The sequence below is a fragment of the Esox lucius genome, chromosome 8 (assembly GCF_011004845.1).
Source record: "Esox lucius isolate fEsoLuc1 chromosome 8, fEsoLuc1.pri, whole genome shotgun sequence".
NCBI classification, from domain to species: domain Eukaryota; kingdom Metazoa; phylum Chordata; class Actinopteri; order Esociformes; family Esocidae; genus Esox; species Esox lucius.
The window spans coordinates 27,093,089-27,113,196 of NC_047576.1; the positions used below are offsets into that span (position 1 = coordinate 27,093,089).

General features: G+C 40.6%; 1 protein-coding gene and 1 long non-coding RNA gene across 3 annotated transcripts in view; one reads left to right on the plus strand and one right to left on the minus strand.

Annotated features, from left to right (window-relative positions):
* Positions 1–3,571: 3,571 nt before the first annotated feature.
* adcyap1r1b (adenylate cyclase activating polypeptide 1b (pituitary) receptor type I) overlaps positions 3,572–20,108 on the minus strand; it is a 35,033-nt gene continuing 18,496 nt past the window's right edge. Inside the window, exons 3-14 of one of the 2 annotated variants that reach the window (XM_020049410.3) lie at positions 19,939–20,038; positions 14,714–14,827; positions 13,572–13,681; positions 13,302–13,399; positions 12,554–12,686; positions 12,152–12,305; positions 11,948–12,008; positions 11,246–11,315; positions 10,962–11,053; positions 10,624–10,753; positions 10,475–10,516; positions 3,572–10,277 (exon numbers count right to left, since the gene is read on the minus strand). In XM_020049410.3, coding sequence (XP_019904969.3) covers positions 9,744–10,277; positions 10,475–10,516; positions 10,624–10,753; positions 10,962–11,053; positions 11,246–11,315; positions 11,948–12,008; positions 12,152–12,305; positions 12,554–12,686; positions 13,302–13,399; positions 13,572–13,681; positions 14,714–14,827; positions 19,939–20,038 — 1,638 coding nt within the window. In that variant the 3' untranslated portion in view covers positions 3,572–9,743. The remainder of the gene's footprint in view (positions 10,278–10,474; positions 10,517–10,623; positions 10,754–10,961; positions 11,054–11,245; positions 11,316–11,947; positions 12,009–12,151; positions 12,306–12,553; positions 12,687–13,301; positions 13,400–13,571; positions 13,682–14,713; positions 14,828–19,938; positions 20,039–20,108) is intronic. The other variant, XM_010872469.4, reaches the window with a different exon arrangement.
* LOC109616063 lies at positions 8,061–19,504 on the plus strand. Its single transcript, XR_002197123.2, has 3 exons — positions 8,061–8,143; positions 10,964–11,071; positions 19,113–19,504. It is a non-coding gene; the product is annotated as an uncharacterized LOC109616063 (long non-coding RNA).

Sequence of the window (20,108 nt, forward strand, 5' to 3'; positions counted from 1 at the left end):
GAAACCTTTTGGGCGAATGTCCATAAGAGCACTCTACTCAATGCATCCTCAATCAGAGCAGCAGAAGAATTTAGTCTAATTTGTATTACTAAGACTTAAAAACACAATACCAACTCTAAAAAAGCCAAATAATTAAAACCTCTTGTCATCATGACAACAAAAATACTTTAGATAATATGAAGATGACAGCAACGTTATCCACCAAATATAAGCCTACATTAATTTCAAAGCCTGTATAGAGCAATTTAGACAAAATGGTAATTAGCCTAACTTTATTCAACTTCTGGCTGATGACCAAGGCCAGGATGTGATGGAGGTGCAATTCATGAATTCATGCTTTTGAGCTGTGAAATGCTGTTTGAATCTGTGATCATGTCATAACTCAGAGGATGGCCTCTGGTGCATTTACATTCTACTATGTTAGAGCATGCCAACATTAGAGGCATCTTTGATGAATATTTGCAAAAAGTCTATATGAAATAAAACATTGAAATACTAAGTGTTGTGACTAGTTTTGAATATTCCTTTTCTTTTGATGATAAATAACTGAGCCAATGGATAAGATCGTAGACCATTTCTTCATAAAGAATATTTTTGCTGTCCTTGATATCCATTCTCTGAACTTTTCATTCTCTGGACTTTCCTTTTCAATTCAAATGTCAGTCCAGTGACTACAATTTAAATGTCAAATGTTGGTTTTGTAGTCAATTAACCAATTGTTTTTTAATGTGTCAGGATCAAAGTGTTCCCAGTATCCAATTAAGCCCAGAATGTTTATTAGGTCCATTTTGAGGGGATATATGCACTCCAATATTAAATCAGGAATGGGACACACGAACAACCTCCCAACTGTAAACTTACATGAACGCACAACTGAGTACAGTATACAACTTGAGACTCAAAGCTGAACCTACAATGATGGAGTCAGGACACTATGTCAGATTCACCCACAACCCCCCCAGAGAGTGAACATGAGAGAGAAGTAGAGCAGTATGCACTGCCACCTGCTGAAAGTAATCAGCTACTAACAGCCAATCACACAAAAAAGCATCTGCTAACAGCCAATCACACAAAAAAGCAGCTGCTAACAGCCAATCACACACAAAGAAAACACTCTGGTCCCAACAGAGAGCTCTTCCAGCACTTTGAAAAAGAAGCAGGGAGAAGCCAAACGTGAGGCAAGGAAAGTTGCCGGCTATAGAACTAGAACATACACTTTTAACGGGATGTTCAACATCTTGGCATCTTGGGTACCAGGAAGTACCGGCTGTACCAGCCACGCAATCCCTCCACCTGGTGTACAATATGCATCCACCAGATTCCTCTCTCTCAGTTTCCTCTAAATCTCAAAGTATAGATTCATATGTTGTTTTGACTGTAAGATCAAGCTGATAAACCTACACGGTTCATGGTCTATAGATAAATACCCTAAAATTGAACTAACTCAGTCCAAATGTTCCTAATGACTTAACATTTTGTGAAACTGACTTTTACTCAAATGTTTTAAGTTCTAAATGAAATGTTTCAAATGTAACTGCTGGTTGATATTTCAGGATTTTTGAATGATCTTTTTTGGCATTTAAATTGAATGATTAATTTATCTTAGCTACACAGAAGATCAAAACATACATTTTTCTAAGGTAATCCAATCATGTAGTACTTTCTTAGAATTTCAATAGGAATTACCCTTCCCAGCAGGTAGTGTTGCACAATTCAGGTACCCAAGTTTTCCAGAAATCTCTGCAGATTATGCAATTTTGTCAATCAAGGCAATCTGTACATAAATATCTGACTTTAACTTAAAATATTAAGGGAACTGAGTGCCTTATTTTTCATTTTGCCATTCTTCCTGGTAAATTTGCTCCAGGTCGTAGTTTTTCTAGTATCACAGATTCTATGTACTTATTTATCTTTATGTTTTTGATTATATATCTATGTTTTTATTGATATAGAGTACAAGTCAAAAGTTTTGACATACCTACTCATTGAAGGGTATTTTTATTTTTTTTACCTACAATATTTTACTCACTGTAGAATAATAGTTAAGACATCAAAACTATGTAATAACACATAGAATGAAGTATAAATCAAACATGTTACAGTAAAAAAATCAAAATACCTTTTATATTACTCTTTGCCTTCATGACAGATTTGAACACTTTTTTCTCAACAACTCATGGTATTGTCTTTGGATGTTTATGCTAAGTTGTGGTAAGATGGTAAAGATGGGGGACTGTAAACAATGATATTTTCTGCTGGATTGTTGGCCACAACCAAATGTGTGTCTTAATGATTCCCAAATTCAGCCAAAGACATGAGGTAGACAAAGTGACTAAAGATGTTTATCCACGTACATAAAACCAGAGAGATCTGCAATGTATTTAATGTCCTCTCATTGATATTCCAATAGAATCGGAAAGTGGATCTTGTTTCCATAGGTCACGTGACCAATTCATTTTTACAATAAATGTTTCAAAATAGGAATGGTTGTTGACATTTGCAATGATCAATCAGCTATCAAATGAATAATCACCTTCAAATCTCGGAAGTCAATATTGCAACATTTTGATATATTGGAAGAAAGTAAAGGGGACAAGATGGTGTACCTTTTGGAGAGTGAGTGGGACAATTATCTATTCATCCCATCAAACATTTCCTTCTGTAGTATCTTACCGCCAACTAAATAGAAATCACCTGGCCTATTGCCTCATAGAGCATGCACATAGAACTGATGTGCAAACACTGACATCAGGAAGCTACTAGCTTGCATTACTTTGTTTGGTAACTAGCTACACTAGTTCACAGGGTCATGGACGGCCAAGGCTCATTGATGCACATGGGGAGTGAAGGCTGGCCTGTGTGGTCCGATCCAACAGATTAGCTACTGTAGCTCAAATTCTTGAATAATTGAATACTGGAACTGATAGAAAGGTGACAGAACACACAGTGCATCACAGTTTGTTGAGTATGGGGCTGCGTAGCTGCAGACCTGTCAGTGCCCATGATGGCCCCTGTCTGCCGAAAGCCCCTACAATGGACATGTGAGCATCAGAACTGGACCACGGAGCAATGGAAGATGGTGGCCTGGTCTGATTAATCACATTTCCTTTTACAACACGTGCGTGTGCGTTGCTTACCTGGAGAACACATGGCACCAGGATGCACTATGGGAAGGAGGCAAATGTGATGCTTTGGGCAATGTTCTGCTGGGAAACCTTGGGTCCTGCCATTCATGTGGATGTTACTTTGACACGTACCACCTACCTGAGCATTGTTGCAGACCATGTGTACCCTTTCATGGCAACAATATTCCCTGATGGCATTGGCCTCTTTCAGCAGGATAATGCACCCTGCCACAAAGCAAGGTGTTGACTTGGACATACAGAACATAGGTGGTGATTTGTTGTTTCTTTGGGATATGGCAAGAAAAGCTAGCCTGGTACCAGGTATGTCTGCTTTGTCTTACCAACTTCTTTCAATTTTCATATTAGGTGACAAAAAGATATGGTACTGGAATGATACAGAGTACAATAAAATGCACAAAAACACAACAACAATGATTCAAGTCCAAAACATTTAATGCGACATTTAAGTCAATAATTCAGTAATAATATACAAAACCTCCGTACATCAAAACAAGAAGACACTTATACAGTGCAGCGATGAAAGAGATCAGATTAAAACATGAGTTTAAAAACAAACAGAAGCAGGCAGCATTCAGATCATCAGGGTTGGAAAATTCCATTTGTATTCAAACAAAAAATCCAAACTACATTTGTTTTTCATAAAAGCACTGAAAGAAATGCAATTGCTTTTTTTTGTTTACCTGTTTACCTGGGAAACTGACTGACGTAAAATGTTAATGAACCCAACCCTTCAGATCAGAGATCAACAGTATAAATACTTTCCTATAAAGCAAGTACATTACATTCAGCCATCAGTGTACAGTACACACATTCATCCTTTGTCCTGGTCTATATTAGGTAGGCAGAAACTGTGGAACATTGCAGATTGAAATGTCTACATGATGTCTTCATGATGTATATACATCTGATAGAAATGCTTACATAATGTATATATAGATGTGATTGTTCCATAACATTGTTCCTTCCCATCTTAAATACAGAGCCAGGTTTTTAAATGTCATTTTGTGATGGTTGGAAACAAATGGTTTGTTGAAACAGCATAAACATTGTCTTTAAAATTTCAATCACACTGTATGCCTGAAATGTAGCATTACAGATTAAATCCAGCCCAAAAATACACATAAAATAGAAAATAATTTCAAGTGAACGATGGACCTTCTAGTTTAGCCCTGTCCAGATGACACATTTTATGAGTCTTCTGACTACTGAAATTGACTGACTGTATCTGCTTTCAAACAGAAAATAGGATTCACATTTTGTGGACTGCAGTTCAACAGCACACATAATTATTCACTATTGAACACAATTATTTTAGCATTTGTTAGAGCTGCTTTTTCCATGTAACAGCTGATTACAAAAATATATCACACTTAGAATTTACTTAGGATTCTATGAACGGTTTATAAAAACATGAGCATTTCTATAAAGGTTCTGTTACACCTAGTAAGATTCCAATCTCCAGAGTGATGAAATTTAGCTTTTCGAAGGGGATTAAACCATCAAAGCATGCATGCATCAGTCTACAAGAGTATAGGCAGCAATTTGCTTTACATTTGAACAAGCACATCACCAAAATAATAATAATGTGAGAACAACCACAGTGCAACATTTTAATGACTACTAATATTCACTTTGCACCACCGTTTACAAAATACAGCAGTAGTAGCTTAATTCTGTGTTTTACACAATAAAACAATTCAACCATTTATAAGCCTTAATGATAGGCTACACATACTCGTAAAACACTTAGCGAGTGTCCAAAATTGCCCTCTATTTCTTATTTAGTTAATTACTTTTGATGGGCCCTGACCAGAGTAGAACACAAATACAAGGATTAGGGAATAGGGGGCAGTTTGGGACATACTCTAATCCACTCTGTGTACAGTAGATAACTACTTCAATGTAATTGTTACAACAGACTTTCTGTAATAAACAATATTATATCTATTCTTTGAAAGATTACACCTCTAACTGACAACACATTTACCAGCAAAATAAGTCTCCACCTATTGGATAATACTATGGATGTCTTATGACATGAATACTCTAGAAATACTTTTAAAATTGGCTTATGACATGAGATTGTCATACAGGTTTAATGGGGTACTCCAGTACGTTATCCTCGTATGCTGCTAAACATTCAACTTGTGTTGGTAACCAAAACAACATTATATATTTTTTGATAGCCCATCCTGTTTCAGAGTGAAATAGGGACACCTTTTGGTCCCACACACACGGATGGGGATGCATTCATATTACAGACCATTGTTACTTTCATTAAGCATCTCAAAATAGAAATGCTGATCCATGATCATGAATACAGGTCCAGACTTGAGAAAAACACACATCACATCGTATCCTTCTTCATCTGCTTCCTTGCTCTTAACTCAACTGAACGGAATGAAATTCCCATAGTAGTGTATTTCTGTTGGTGTAATATTGTTAAAAGACTGCGCTATTTCAGGTGAGTCGGGGAGTTATGGAGTCATCATTGCGTTACACTACACTGTTTACAGATATGCATGGTTATATAATCTGTAGCTTATAGTTTACATTGAAAGCAATTAAAACATTTTGTAGTTTAAGTTTGTGAAGAAAGGCAATTATTTATATTATACATGACCCCCCCAGCATTTGCCTTCAGTCACAAACAATGCACAGTAACATCAGTCAATCAACCTCTGTCCCATTACTTGGATTTACAAAACATAATGATTGATTACAAAGGCCTCAATCCTGCACAAAAAAGAGAACATAAATTCATTCAATTATCCTCATTTTTGTGTATATGATGTAGACCATAGTAGATTATTAACTAAATAAAAATGAGTTCATTATAAACGGTAATCAGTGATAACGTATATTCTAGGCTATGCCCATTTTAAACCAGTAATGAGCTCTAAGCACTTCAAAGGCCTCCAGGTTAATAAAATACGGATTCAGTGTAACATCATAAAAGCACTTTTGTTGAACCATGTTTTTACATACTTTGCAGACGTGTTCTTTAAAAGAAGGTTAAAAAAAAGAAGAAAATAAATACCTTTTGTGCATAAAGGCACTTTGGAGACACAAAGAAAAAAAAATCAACATGGGATGAGAAGCATAATTAATATATAATAATAATGTTTAAATCGGACCAAAGGATCAAATCTGAAGTGACATCAGTTGCAAAACTTTTACTCAGCCTTTGCAAATGTATACGGCCGTGCAAACTCACATAAAGTGGAGTCTCGTGTTACTCTTTGGAATGTGATTAGTACCGCAGAGTAATAAAAAAAACTTAGAATCACTCCTTATAATGACATCCATCTTTAAGCTTCCTTTAAGATATACATAAGAAAATATCATTATAGACAAGCATATATGCAGAGAAACTGCAAGGAAACAATCTAACCGATTATAACCTAAGCTGGCAATACATTTAATTTAAAAAAAGAAAGGAATGTAGAAAAAAATGCAATCGTAGTACATCTAAACACTATTCAATACGTTTTTTTTTGTTTTTTTTTTAATCTAAACTCAAGGTGGTAAGATAATTTCTGTAGGTTTAACTTATCTTTTTTTCAATACAGATATTGAAGCTATTTGAATGACGGCTGTAAGTAAAATCTAGATTAAAGTGCACTGCCGTTTCAGTGTCAAGTACAATAATAATCTCACAAAACAATTATAAACATATTTAAAAAGAAGAAAGTAAAAATACAATTCATGCAAACAATTTAACACTGAACTCATGATACCCATTCATGAGTAAGTTGTCATTGACATTTTCTGTACTACCGGCTGTTTAAAACTAGTGGCACTATCAATCCTCGCCTGAAAAGACCCAAGGCATCTTGTTATCATAAACAAGCAATGCTAAGATTAAAAGAGGTTTGTTGTATAATGGTCGTAGTTGGAAAACCTTAGCTTTTTATATCCTTCTTTTAAACACCTTCTAAAATAGATGATCCAACCTTTACACAGGCTTTACTTTTTGGCATTTCATTCCGCAAAAATGAACTCTAGAAAATATACCTTTCACTTAAAGACTGGTTTAAATCCTGTCACCTTCTTCGAGGAGTGGTATACATAGCAAAGAGGGGGATTGTCCTCCGCCTGTCACCAATCACAGCTTGCGCAGGTGAAGATGTCCATAGTTGTTGATGTTATAGTATGCTGATACAAAGTACTGAAAACTTAAACACAAAGCACCGCGATGCTCTACGAACAGTTGTGGTCGACTAAGGATAATTGTTTCTACTGTTGGTCCAGTAATTATTTCTTTCTCTTTGATCCTGGCTTGAGTTTCCAGGCCTGAGTAGTATCCCATGATGCAGTGATGACTGAGGCAGACGATCACACCTGCAACCTGATTGGTCAGTGGATAAATATTTACATTAGTTCAGTCTATCTCGATTGGCCAGTTTGTGACGTCTACCGTACCACACAAGACGCTACAACCCTCGTTCCCCTGGTCAGATGTCGCAGCGTCAAACAACTGCACCGTCCGGCGCCAGGCTGCGATAACAACACGCGGTAAACCGATAACGGAAATACTGTAACTGTGTCAATTGTTATAAGGTCTGGAATGTCTCAGCAATGTCGGAGCATAGGAGCAGAACCATTATTTATTTTTACTGCTCCGTGAAAAACTTGCCATAATACCTAGGACACCCAGGACAGATAGACAGTCTCAACTTTAAGAAAGGTGTAGGAGTTGTGGGAGTTATTGTCCTGGGACTTATTGTCCCCCTTCTGACGTAAGGACATCACTGCAATGACTGGACGTAAGGACATAACTGCAATGACTGGTCGTAAGGACATAACTGCAATGACTGGTCGTATTCCATGGAGGTTCCAGCAGGTTGAAATGAGACTCCCAGCCGGGGGGAGGTCTGAGACATTACACAATGATATGTACAGAATGAGAACCATCCTTTTCCTGGACATAGCCTCCTGCCCTCCCTGGTAGGACCCTCCTCTGAAGGTTTCTGAACGGCACTTGACATTGGACGGTAAGCCCCAGCTTTCCTGGTAAATCAAGGAGGACCCTCTACTGTACGATACGTACGTCAGTCAGATAGTGACATTTTGGAAGTTGTTTGGGGTGTCAAAATTAGGGGTGTTGTACAGCAATTTGGTCATATTTAACCAACCAGAGTCCCAAAGCCAGTAACACAGTCTTTTAAATGGAGCTTTTTCGTTTCTGGTTTCTAATCTTCAGTTTTTGGGACTAGTTAGAAGGGTTAGAATGTGATACATTCTAGAAATCCTCAGAGCAGTACACCAGATCCAGACTCACTGCAGCGGTCCAATGGTGGGTGACTCCATTACAGAAACAGTTATTAATAATAGATCAAAAGTGTATTTACATCCACTTCGCAAAACAACCATATTAAACAAGCGTTGCTGGTTGCGACGTATTCTGGACATATACTGTATGTTGGATAAAGTTGGTAAAGTTTACAATGAATTAGAGCTGTCCAAGTTAACATGTTAATATTGGCTAAACACACATTGCATGTACTACTGGAGCTATGGTTTTCCATTTTGTTATAGATTTTTGCAAATTTTATGATGTTTAAATTAAACCTGTCATGGGGCATTTTAAAATTGCCACAAGTTTATATGTTTTGGGTTTGATATCAAACAACAAAGTTAAGCCAAAGTTCGTCATGTCAGCTAGCTACCTATAGCTTATAATCTGATGACTTGACACTGACTAGGCTATTACACGCATTTGAAATACACAGGAATAACCCTAAAGGTATAGGCTACTGTGTCATAAAATTCTAGTCTTTTTTTTACTACTGACAGTGATCATAAGGTGTAAGCCTACTTAAACATGGGGTATTAACAGTTATATGTTACAGTGACCATTTTCTGACAAGATTCTGATGTTGATGTATTTGTTTTTTTTTCCATCTCTAGCAATCAAATAGGTATGTAACTCAATGCACTGCTATTAAAAAGATTACTGAAAAAAACTATATATTTTTTGAGTCAGATTTGGGTCTAGATGGTTAAAACTAGGAGTTGGTTTGAATTCAAATCTGGCCATTCGCCTTTCATACAACCTTTTCTCTGTCTTTCCCAACTGTCTAGCTCTCTGTATTTGTTTAAAGCATGACAGATATATAAAATAAGGCTAGGCACCACAGGCTTGAATGTTGAAATGTAATAACCTTGATAGGTTAGTGTTAGTATTCTTAAAAAGAAAATAAACTTTAAAAAAAGAATTACTTGACGGAAAACTTTACGGAAATTTACATTTTCTGGAGTTAGTCCTATATTTTAACGGCCTCTAAATTGCAAAATATTCTACTCAGCTCGTTAAATGTCTGAGTAGTAAAGGGAATCCAGGAAATATCTGTATTTAATCCAGTGTCCAGAAAAAGTAACTTGCACAATATGCACATATTTAATGAGGTATTGCCTCATTATATGTGCCAGGGTGTGGTGCCTGGTCTTAACTATGAGTTAGTTGTAGGTAGTCATGGGTTGGTTTAAATAGGATAGTAATAGGTTGATTGGTTTAGATAGGGTTAGCGGCCACATGATCTGGATGCCATTCCCTCAGCATGGCGATATAAGGGTGTGGTGGATCCAGTTGAGTTAGACGAAGGGCTCAGTTGGGCTTTTGGGTGCAGTGCAGTTAGGAGGGTCCGGGATCCGTTCTCCAGAGTCCAGAATGAGGCTTGTGTCAGGGTACGGGTTGGTTGTCTTGAGGTATGCGTTTGAGGAGTCTGGGTACGGGTTCGGAAAAGGATATGGGTTGGTGAGGCTGGTCACTGGTAGTGGTCCGTGGTTGGGTGTGAGCGTAGGGGTGAGGTTGGCTGTAATCTCAGGTTCAGTGTGGAAGTGGCTGATGGGTCTCGGTGTAGGTGCGATAGAAGTAACGGCGGCGGCGGCGGCCTCGTCCTGGCCCTGGCCCACGTCGCTGGGGTTCAGGTAGCTGGCGTCTCGGCCTGCAGGCTTGACATGCGGATCTGAGAGCTGCTCTTGCTGAGGATGGAGAGCTGCGTTCCCCCGTTCACCCCGCTGCTGGCCAGTGAAGGGTGCCGGTGCTTCAGGTCCACAGCAAAGTACCTGTTCACCGTCCAGCTGCGCCATTTCCTCTTGATCTCCGACTGCACCTTCAGGGAGATACTTCACAAGGTCATTATTAATGGACCTCGCTGGAAAGACTCAGCATGAAACTCCCTTTCTGTCTGGCTGTCCGTCGGTCCGTCCACCACTTTAGCAGTCTCTCGTGTTTTTGTCTGTCAGTCAGGTCTGTCTGTCTCTCTGTTTCACTATCGCTTGGGATTTTAAAGCAAAGTGGGTTGGTTTAAAAGAGGGCTTACCTCTCCATTCAGGAAGCAGTAGAGGACCGCCACAACAAAGCCCTACCAGGACACAGGACAAAGAGAATAAGCATAAGCAAAATGTCCTCGCATAAAGAAGGAATCAGGAATGTAACATTAGATTAGCAAAGTTGCGCTCACGCACACACCTGAAAGGAGCCGAGGCCTAGCTCAAAAACCAGTCTCTCCCTCTTGCTGACGTCCTCGGGGGAGAAGGCAAACACAGTGTAGTGGATCCCAAACAGAGGAATCAGGAGCAAGGTGGAACGAGCCAGGCGTCTGTCAATCAAACAACACAGGCAACACTGACACAATGTCCTAATACACTATCGACCTCATCAGCTGTGGGTCAACAGATTGAGACATGATTGAAAAAAGTTCATAAACAGACTCATGCCAACAGAAGAACAAACATCATGGAGTATTAGAACAGTAGATGAATGTGATGAACAGAATTTCACAGAATGACACACTTCTTGTAACTCACAGGTAGATACTGGATTCATTGCCACCAATATCTGGAGACTGAAGTTTCTGGACAAGGATAATGATGATGCCAATAAACAGGACAAAGTTGATCTGCCGAAAAATAAGACGGTAAGTTAAAGGACAAACTCAACATGTCTATATTCACTTATTCTATATTCACACATACTGTAGGTATAAGCAAGATACTGTAGGTATCAGCAAGAGCAGGTGCAGTGCTCTCTGATTTTTTTCCGGAGCTGTATATAGTATAATATTATATATATAATATAATAAGTGCCTTACCATGATAGAGGCTAGGACAGGTCCCTTAATCACCCACCAAATACCAGCATTATCATTCATATCCCAACACCTGGGCAAGGGAGGGAGGGCGGAAAGAAAGACAGGAAAGAGGGAAGGTACATAGAGGTGAGGAGGGAGGGAAGGTATATAGAGGTAAAGAGAGGAGGAAGGGAAGGTATATAGAGGTAAAGAGAGGAGGGAGGGAAGGTATATAGAGGTAAAGAGAGGAGGGAGGGAAGGTATATAGAGGTAAAGAGAGGAGGGAGGGAAGGTATATAGAGGTAAAGAGAGGAGGGAGGGAAGGTATATAGAGGTAAAGAGAGGAGGGAGGGAAGGTATATAGAGGTGAAGAGAGGAGGGAGGGAAGGTATAAAGAGGTAAAGAGAGGAGGGAGGGAAGGCATATAGAGGTAAAGAGAGGAGGGAGGGAAGGTATATAGAGGTAAAGAGAGGAGGGAGGGAAGGTATATAAAGGTAAAGAGAGGAGGGAGGGAAGGTATATAGAGGTAAAGAGAGGAGGGAGGGAAGGCATATAGAGGTAAAGAGAGGAGGGAGGGAAGGTATATAGAGGTAAAGAGAGGAGGGAGGGAAGGAAGGTAGGACAGATGAAATAACATGCAGAAGGGAAAGCGGGACAGTATTATCATTCTAATGAATGTCTTTGTGATGTATGATAGTGGATGTAATGTTAGTGGTAACTCACCCAATGTCATCAAAGTGCAGTCTGAGTACTGCCCATAACACCACACATATTGTAGGGGTACCTGGATCCACAAAACAGCCCACAGACACACACATTAATACGCTGTCTCCCCTACTGTTTGATCCAAAAATACAATGTCACTGTCTCCGATTAAGGAGAATCATTTAGGATTCGTTGAACACGCCTGGGTGACGGGGTTCTCACCCCAGCCAATGATGGTGTACCAGTAGAAGTATCTTCTCTCAGGGAAGAAGGTCTCTACTAGCAGTGTGAAAAGGTACAGGCCCTCGATGAACAACCAGAAGTAGTTTGACAGGACACAATAGTGGAAAAACACCATCACTGCCTTACACTCCACCTACATGAATAGATTTGATAGAGGAAAGAGAAAGAACGAAAAAATTGCACAACAAGGTGGTCAGGACCAAGGAAGGACGGTAAAATTAGGAAAATGTACACTTATTGGGACATTTTGTCAACTCCCATGAGAAAGTATTTATTTGTCGCTTAGGAATTAGGTTTAAGGTAAAAGTTACAACTGGAGATAAGGTCAGAAGTATGGGTTAAGAATTAGGTTTAAGGTTAGGTTTGTGTGTGCCAACTCACGGTGTGTAGGAAGCAGTGGTTACTGTCCTCTTCTGCGTAAAGCACCCCATCCTTGATGAAGACAGAGATGGCCCTCAGGATGAAGGACACAAACAGGTTCATGTGGATGAAGTTCCTGGTGCAGTGCAGCTTCCTGGGGACATAGTCAGTCACAGTTCGGAGAACCACAGCTAATCATACCACAGACCACAATGACCATTGTCAAAAACAGCTCTGAAAACATCTACCGCAAATCACAGCACTGATAACCACATCCACAGTCAATCACAGCTCAGAAAACAGCATTCAGAAGGCACTGGTTAACCAATACCAAGACAAGCAGTTGTTTGGCAAAGATAAACGCGGCTACAGCAACATGTTCTGCTGTTTTTCACCAGAAACACTATTTTGTAACCTACACCATCTAGACCTACAGCATGCTGTGTTTCTCCTTGTCTGGTCAGATATACAGGCAGGGGCGGCGCCAGCACTTTTGATTGGGGTTGCTATGAGATTGCTTAACCATGCAGGTGCTTAACATTTTTCGTCCCGGGGGGGGTGGGGGTGTAGTTACTTCGCGATATTGTACTGCTATTTGTCTACAAAAATATCAAAGAGGAAAAATGCCAATAAAACGTAAAAACAACAAATATAGTTATAATTGGGATTGCTTTGCCAATTCCTGGGGTTGCTCAACCGCAAGCCACCCACTAGCACCGCCCCAGTACAGGCAATATGACGTCTGATTGGGCGTTTGGCCCTTTCTCACCTGAACCTGCAGAGGATGACCATGGCTGTACATAGAGACACCAGAGAGGTGCTGTATCCCACCGTGTACAGAGCCTTCACCGATACGTAGTACATGTCCTGAAGTCAACAGCAACACCAACAGTAGATGATCAGCGACATTAGCACTAGCTGATCCATACATTTACATGGCTGGCATGGCATTCCCGTAAGCCCACCAGAGCTATGCCGGCATCCAGGCTGAAGGCCTCGACTACGCGGCTCCGGGGTGAGAGCATGCGGGGGTGCTCACCGGGTGTTCGTGGGTTCCATTGGGCTCGTTGAACATGCATGCGTCCACATAATGGGGGAAGGTCTCGGACCAGCCCTCCTCCGTGCAGTTACGACTCAGCTTCCCCAGTTCTGTAGACAGAGTCCATGTCAGATGTCACTGCCAGTGCACACTGAAAAGATATAACTTGGCTCCAAAAACAAAAGGCAGATTGTGATTCAAGCTTCTTTTTTTTAAATCAGTGTAAATCGCTCAATTTAAGGTTTGACCTGTATTTTGTGTGGACTAGTCACCACTGGGATAGCCTGTTACAGGCTGGTGTGGACTAGTCACCACTGGGTTATCCTGTTTCAGGCTGGTGTGGACTAGTCACCACTGGATTATCCTGTTACAGGCTGGTGTGGACTAGTCACCACTGGGTTATCCTGTTACAGGCTGGTGTGGACTAGTCACCACTGGGTTATCCTGTTTCAGGCTGGTGTGGACTAGTCACCACTGGATTATCCTGTTACAGGCTGGTGTGGACTAGTCACCACTGGGTTATCCTGTTACAGGCTGGTGTGGACTAGTCACCACTGGGTTATCCTGTTTCAGGCTGGTGTGGACTAGTCACCACTGGATTATCCTGTTACAGGCTGGTGTGGACTAGTCACCACTGGGTTATCCTGTTACAGGCTGGTGTGGACTAGTCACCACTGGGATAGCCTGTTACAGGCTGGTGTGGACTAGTCACCACTGGGTTATCCTGTTACAGGCTGGTGTGGACAAGTCACCACTAGGTTATCCTGTTTCAGGCTGGTGTGGACTAATCACCACTGGGTTATCCTCTTACAGGCTGGTGTGGACTAGTCACCACTGGGATAGCCTGTTACAGGCTGGTGTGGACTAGTCACCACTGGGATAGCCTGTTACAGGCTGGTGTGGACTAGTCACCACTGGGATAGCCTGTTACAGGCTGGTGTGGACTAGTCACCACTGGGATAGCCTGTTACAGGCTGGTGTGCACTAGTCACCACTGGGTTATCCTGTTTGGTGCTGGTGTGCTGTTGGTGTGGACTAGTCTGTGCCCCCCTTACCCACATGGGGCCAATGTGGTCATGTTAGTAAGAAACAGACAGTCATGCCCACATTCTTTAGATGAATTACAGCTGTCAGTCACTGACCGTCATCCTCATCACTCATGACCTGAATGAAGAGCTCTGGACAGCTGACCACGACCACCTCACCAACCCGGGCTGGCTGCCAACATGTCAGGTTGTCCCACATCCACGGACACCCTGTGGACAAAAACACATACAGGCCTGATTACAAACATTCAGTAAATGCAGAACAATAATCTTAGACTTCTGCTGTGGGAGATGGGGGAAAAACAATGGTTTATTGAAGATACTACTGAAGTACTGTTATCATAAGGAGTATCCATGGCATCCTACAGCCTCTGTATACCCAGTTATGGCAAAGCCCCATCTGACCAGCAGATGGCAATACAGACAAAGAAAGCTGTTCAGTATAGTAAGTGTTTTTGATTCATTTCATAGAGCTGCTCTAGTGGCTCTAAAGTCCTATTTACACCATGTATAAAATATTTCAAATTGCATGTTTTAATGTGCATACTGGTAACTAAGGAATAAAGAGAAATAATGTTTTCATAAAAAATCTGTTTAATGATTATTCGGCGCCCCTATGTTTACCCTCCCCATGGTAATATAACAGCACAGAGTCTTCTGTTATAATGTTTATTGTGGTGGGAGAACACATCAAAGTATCTGAGCCCATAAATCAATGCAGAATCTCCCCAGATTTCTTGTGGACTCTCATCTTTAGCTCACCCCACATATTTTCAAAAATATTTATGTCAGGGGACTGAGATGGCCATTGCAATAGCTTGATTGTGGTCAGTGATACACATCTGTGGATCATTGTCCTTCTCTCCAACTGCGGACAGATGTTACTATCTTGTGCATGAAAAGGTTTGTGATGCCATGTATCCTAAACAGGTTAGCGGGGCAAAACAGCCCCACCAGGTCATACATCACCATACTTTAATGTGGATTGGGTGATTTTCAAAATTGACCATCTTTCTTTTATGTCAAACACACCTTTGATGTTTGTGGCAAAACGCAATATTTTTCTTAACTGATCACAGAACCGCTTTGCAAACTTCATGAACTGACATTTATGTCTTGATGAGAGTAGAGGTAATATGTCAAAATAGCTTCTGGTATGGAGATTACATCTAATTGTAGTTTTGGAGATGTTCGGCAACTCTCCAACTGTACCATGAATAATATTTTACTCTCGGACGACTGTGCATCATAACTAAGTACACTTGCGTCCTCATCCATTTTTCTTAGCCCTTTCCATCTTCCAAGGATGCCAATAATTCAGGAGGATACTATATGCACAACATAGTTCTTATTTTTTATGAAGTGAGCTGTCTATGAAACGCTGCATGCGGAGAATATGTAACTCTAATAATACTTACAAGCATGTGTGAATAAAATTGTTTGGGTCCAAGTCTGAAAATATACTGCTACATGCAGATGGGTAGAGAAGATAAGGAATGCAGATGCTTCCATACAGGTGAACTGCATGATACAATTAAGCAATTAACAGGCTCTGCGGAATGTATAAAATGGTAAGCAGACCGAGTTGACCATCATTTTGGATCGAGATGGCAAGAGGGAAGGATCTAAGTGACTTTGAAAGAGGGTTCATACTTGGGTCTCCTCAAGGATGACAAAGCCATCCACAGGGCACAAGGGGTCACTGAATGGTTTGACGAGTATGAAAATAATGTGAGTCTTATGCTATGGCCTTTGTAGTCACAGTCCCCAGACCAAATTGAACACCTATGGGACATTTTGATCCGACGTGTTAGACAGCACTCCCCACCACAATCATCAAAACACCAAATAAGGAATACCTTTCGGAATAATGGTTTTTCACTCCTGTAGAGCTCCAGAGACTCTTGCAATGTATGGCAAGATGCACTGAAGCTGTTGTAAGGCTTGTGGTGGCCCAACTCCTTAGTGAGACTCTTTATGTCGTTTTTGTCCTTAATAATCAACCAAGGTCGGGGTTGGGAATTCCATCCTATCACATCTGCTCTGAGGTGAATGCGGTCTAATACGCAATCCAAAAGGCACCTTATTCCGTATTTGCTTAATATAACTCTAGAATTGTGTGGATTGTGATGAGATTTGTCAGACTTGTCTGAGGGGTTCTGAAAGAGGAAATATGTCTGTATGTAAAGGATTGTGGTGATGTACCTGTGTACAGTACACACTATTTGTTCATATGTGTCTATACACATAAGCACTATAGCTGTGTGGCTGTCTAATCAGACTGTCTCCGACCTTGCCAGACTCTCATTCATTGATATTCACAGCCATAGACATCTTCCTCCGTCTATTTCTCCCTTTCTCCTTTCACTTCTTGTGTAACTCTAACTCCCCGCAACCCTTCCATAATACCGAATTCTCTTTCTCCTTTCTGACTGTTCTTCCCCCTCTTGCTCAGCATCTCTCCTCACCCTTTCCCCTCTCCTGTCTCCCCTAGTTAAGTTAGTTAGTTCTTCACCCAGTCACCGTCACGCTCCGGCAACACGACATGAGAGAGTAGATTGAGGACCATCCCTAAACGTTGCCTTATAATCTTTGTCTGTCTGTCTGTCTGTCTTTCTCCAAAAACACAAAACTCTCCCTAGTGTTGAATGCATCTCCTTTCCATGCAAGGCAATTACCATACACGATGCCTGAGAAAAGCACAGAACATCATCAAAGATCACAGTCACCCAGGCTATGGTCTTTTCACACTGCTGCAATCTGGTAGATGCTACAGGAGCATCGGAGCACGCACTTCCAGACTCAAAATCTGTTTTTTCCCTCGGGCTATAAGGCTCCTTAACTAGTAGCACTGATCCATGATCATACTGATCACACACACTCTTTTTAAACTGCTGCTATGTACAGTGTTATGTATAATATTGCTTTATCTTCTTGCTATATTTTAGCTGTGTATAAATATTTCTCCTTAAATTCTCTCTATGTAGTTGTAGCGTGCTATGCCAACAATTATAAGCTTATTACAGTCATATGTATCTATAATATTCAATAACTCTACCAATTTACTGCCATACTTGCTATATCTACATGCTGCTAGTTTACAGTACTTTGTTTTGATCTGTAGTCAGTGTACAGTGTTATGTATATTGTTGCTTTATTTTATTATTATTTTCTGTCTAGCTATATTTTTGCTTATATACTCCTTCTTAACTCTCACTATGTAGTTGTCGGGGGACATGTCACAAGAATTTCACTGTGCAGGATGACGCTGTGTTGTTCGGTGCATTTGACAATAAACCTTGAAACCTGAAAAAAAATATATAATCTCACTCCTTCTGTCTCTGTTCTAGTGTTATGCTATCATTTTTCTTTTACATGTGTGTTGTGTTGTTTTAATTACAAATCTACTGAACAGCAGTGAAAATCACATCTGAGAGATGTAACCAAGCCCAACAGACTCCATCACTACTTGAAGCCCTTTCTTTAACAGTTCAGGTTTAGAGGGGACTGAAGTTTAGATATTATCCATCTGAGGTCAAATCCATATGTCAGTAATGCTGACCAAAGACAGAAAGAGATGAAGGGAGACATACAAGCAGGGTGAGAGAGAGAATGAGACAGAGAAGCAGACTAGGAGAGATATTCAGTCTGACAGCCTAGCATCTGTTTTCCATGGTTTGTTGTCGCTGCATCAACTCAAACAACATCATTATCAAGTATCCTGATAGGAAGCACTTGGCTCAGATGCTCTGATAATCTCCTCCTAACTACATATCATAAGAAATCACAACATGACTTGCTACGAAATTACACTGTAATGCCTCCAAGACATGCTTGGAAAACACTTCCCCGACAGTGTTACGTAGCATGGCCATGAACATCCGGAGAATCCGTCTGTCTTTAATATCTTTTCTCTTCATTCAAACTTCCATCATTAAAGTTTGGAAATAGACCCGACCCCCCCCCCCCCACTCCACACACACACACCCACACACACACACAGCTACACCACACATTCCTCACGCACAACCCACGTCCCTGCTTCAACAACTCAACTCATAATCTAACAAACCACACAGAACAAGTTTCCCCTGTGCAATAACTCAGGGAAGGCTGGATGTATACTGTATAACATCCTGAGCCTGCACTGAGCTTAGTGTTAATGGACCTGTCCGGCTGGTGACAAGGTTGTGGGGCCTGGAGACTGTCTCAGTTTACAGTACAGAGTAGCAGCCTGAATATGATTCACTATGCCTGTGTGTCACAGGGTTCGTGTGGGTGACAACAGGAGGGATGTGGAGTTGGAAACATTGTAGTGTAATATACTTTTCTGGCTGTCAGATTGCATAAAATATTCTATACAGGATAATGTTTGGCATCCGTCTATACACAAAGAACCTATATCTCTCTCCTTAAGCTTGATCCTTTTATGTATGTTTGCTCTAACATTCTCAATTCTTTCCTCTTTCGATCTGACTGTATCTCTCATTTCCAGCAGGACAATGATCCAAAGCATTCCTAGAGATCAACACAAAAATTGCACGCTGACCATAGAATCAAGCTTTTGCGATGGCCATGCCAGTAACTTGAAAAACATGTGTGGAGAACTGAAAAAGAGAGTGCACAAGAGAAGACCAGCAAGGACTCAGAAGGAGATCTGGAGAGATTCGGCATGGGTGAATGGTCTCAGATGACAAGTGGAGGTAGAACAGTTTTTGAAAATTATAATTTTACCTCAATTCAAGGCTCAATTTCTCTTTGATTTTCAGTGTAAGGTCGAGATGATAAACAGTATTGTTTTGCTTATGTGACCAAGGAGCCCAATAATTGTCAAGGTATGTTTACCTACTGCTGTGTGAAACACCATGAATACATCTGTGTAAACCCCTCCAAATAAACCTTTGGAATTATGTTTATGGATCACGTTAACACGGTTTACCTTGCAGCCAAAGTGGTAGCAGCCAATTTAATACTGGGAAACATTCAAATCCCAAATCCTGTTATTCCAAATATAAAAACTGAAAGGCCACCATGGAATACAAAAAATTTCCAAATGGAAAAACACTAACACACAAACACTGTACAATTACGGAAAAGGAAGATTAACGTGTGGTGTTATTTGCATTTTATACTGTCAGATCACTGCTACCACTTTGCACAGTTTAGCCAATGGTGTTAGGCTGCTAATGAAAATAAATAAACACACAAGATCAGGAACACGTATGCTCACACACATAAACATTGACATACGAGTGCAAAAGCTTGGGTACACACACACACAAGCTTCAATATGCGCACGCACACACACATCAGGAACCTACCAAACTCTAGGTCATTTTCAGGGTCATCTTCTGCCATCCTCTCCAGACATTTCTCGTGTTCTCTCTTAATGACGCAGTCAGAGTGGTGGAGACCAGACACCTGCAACCCAGAATCATCGCCTCGTAAGAATTTGTCAACATTTTGGAATTGAACCAGTTATGGCATCTTA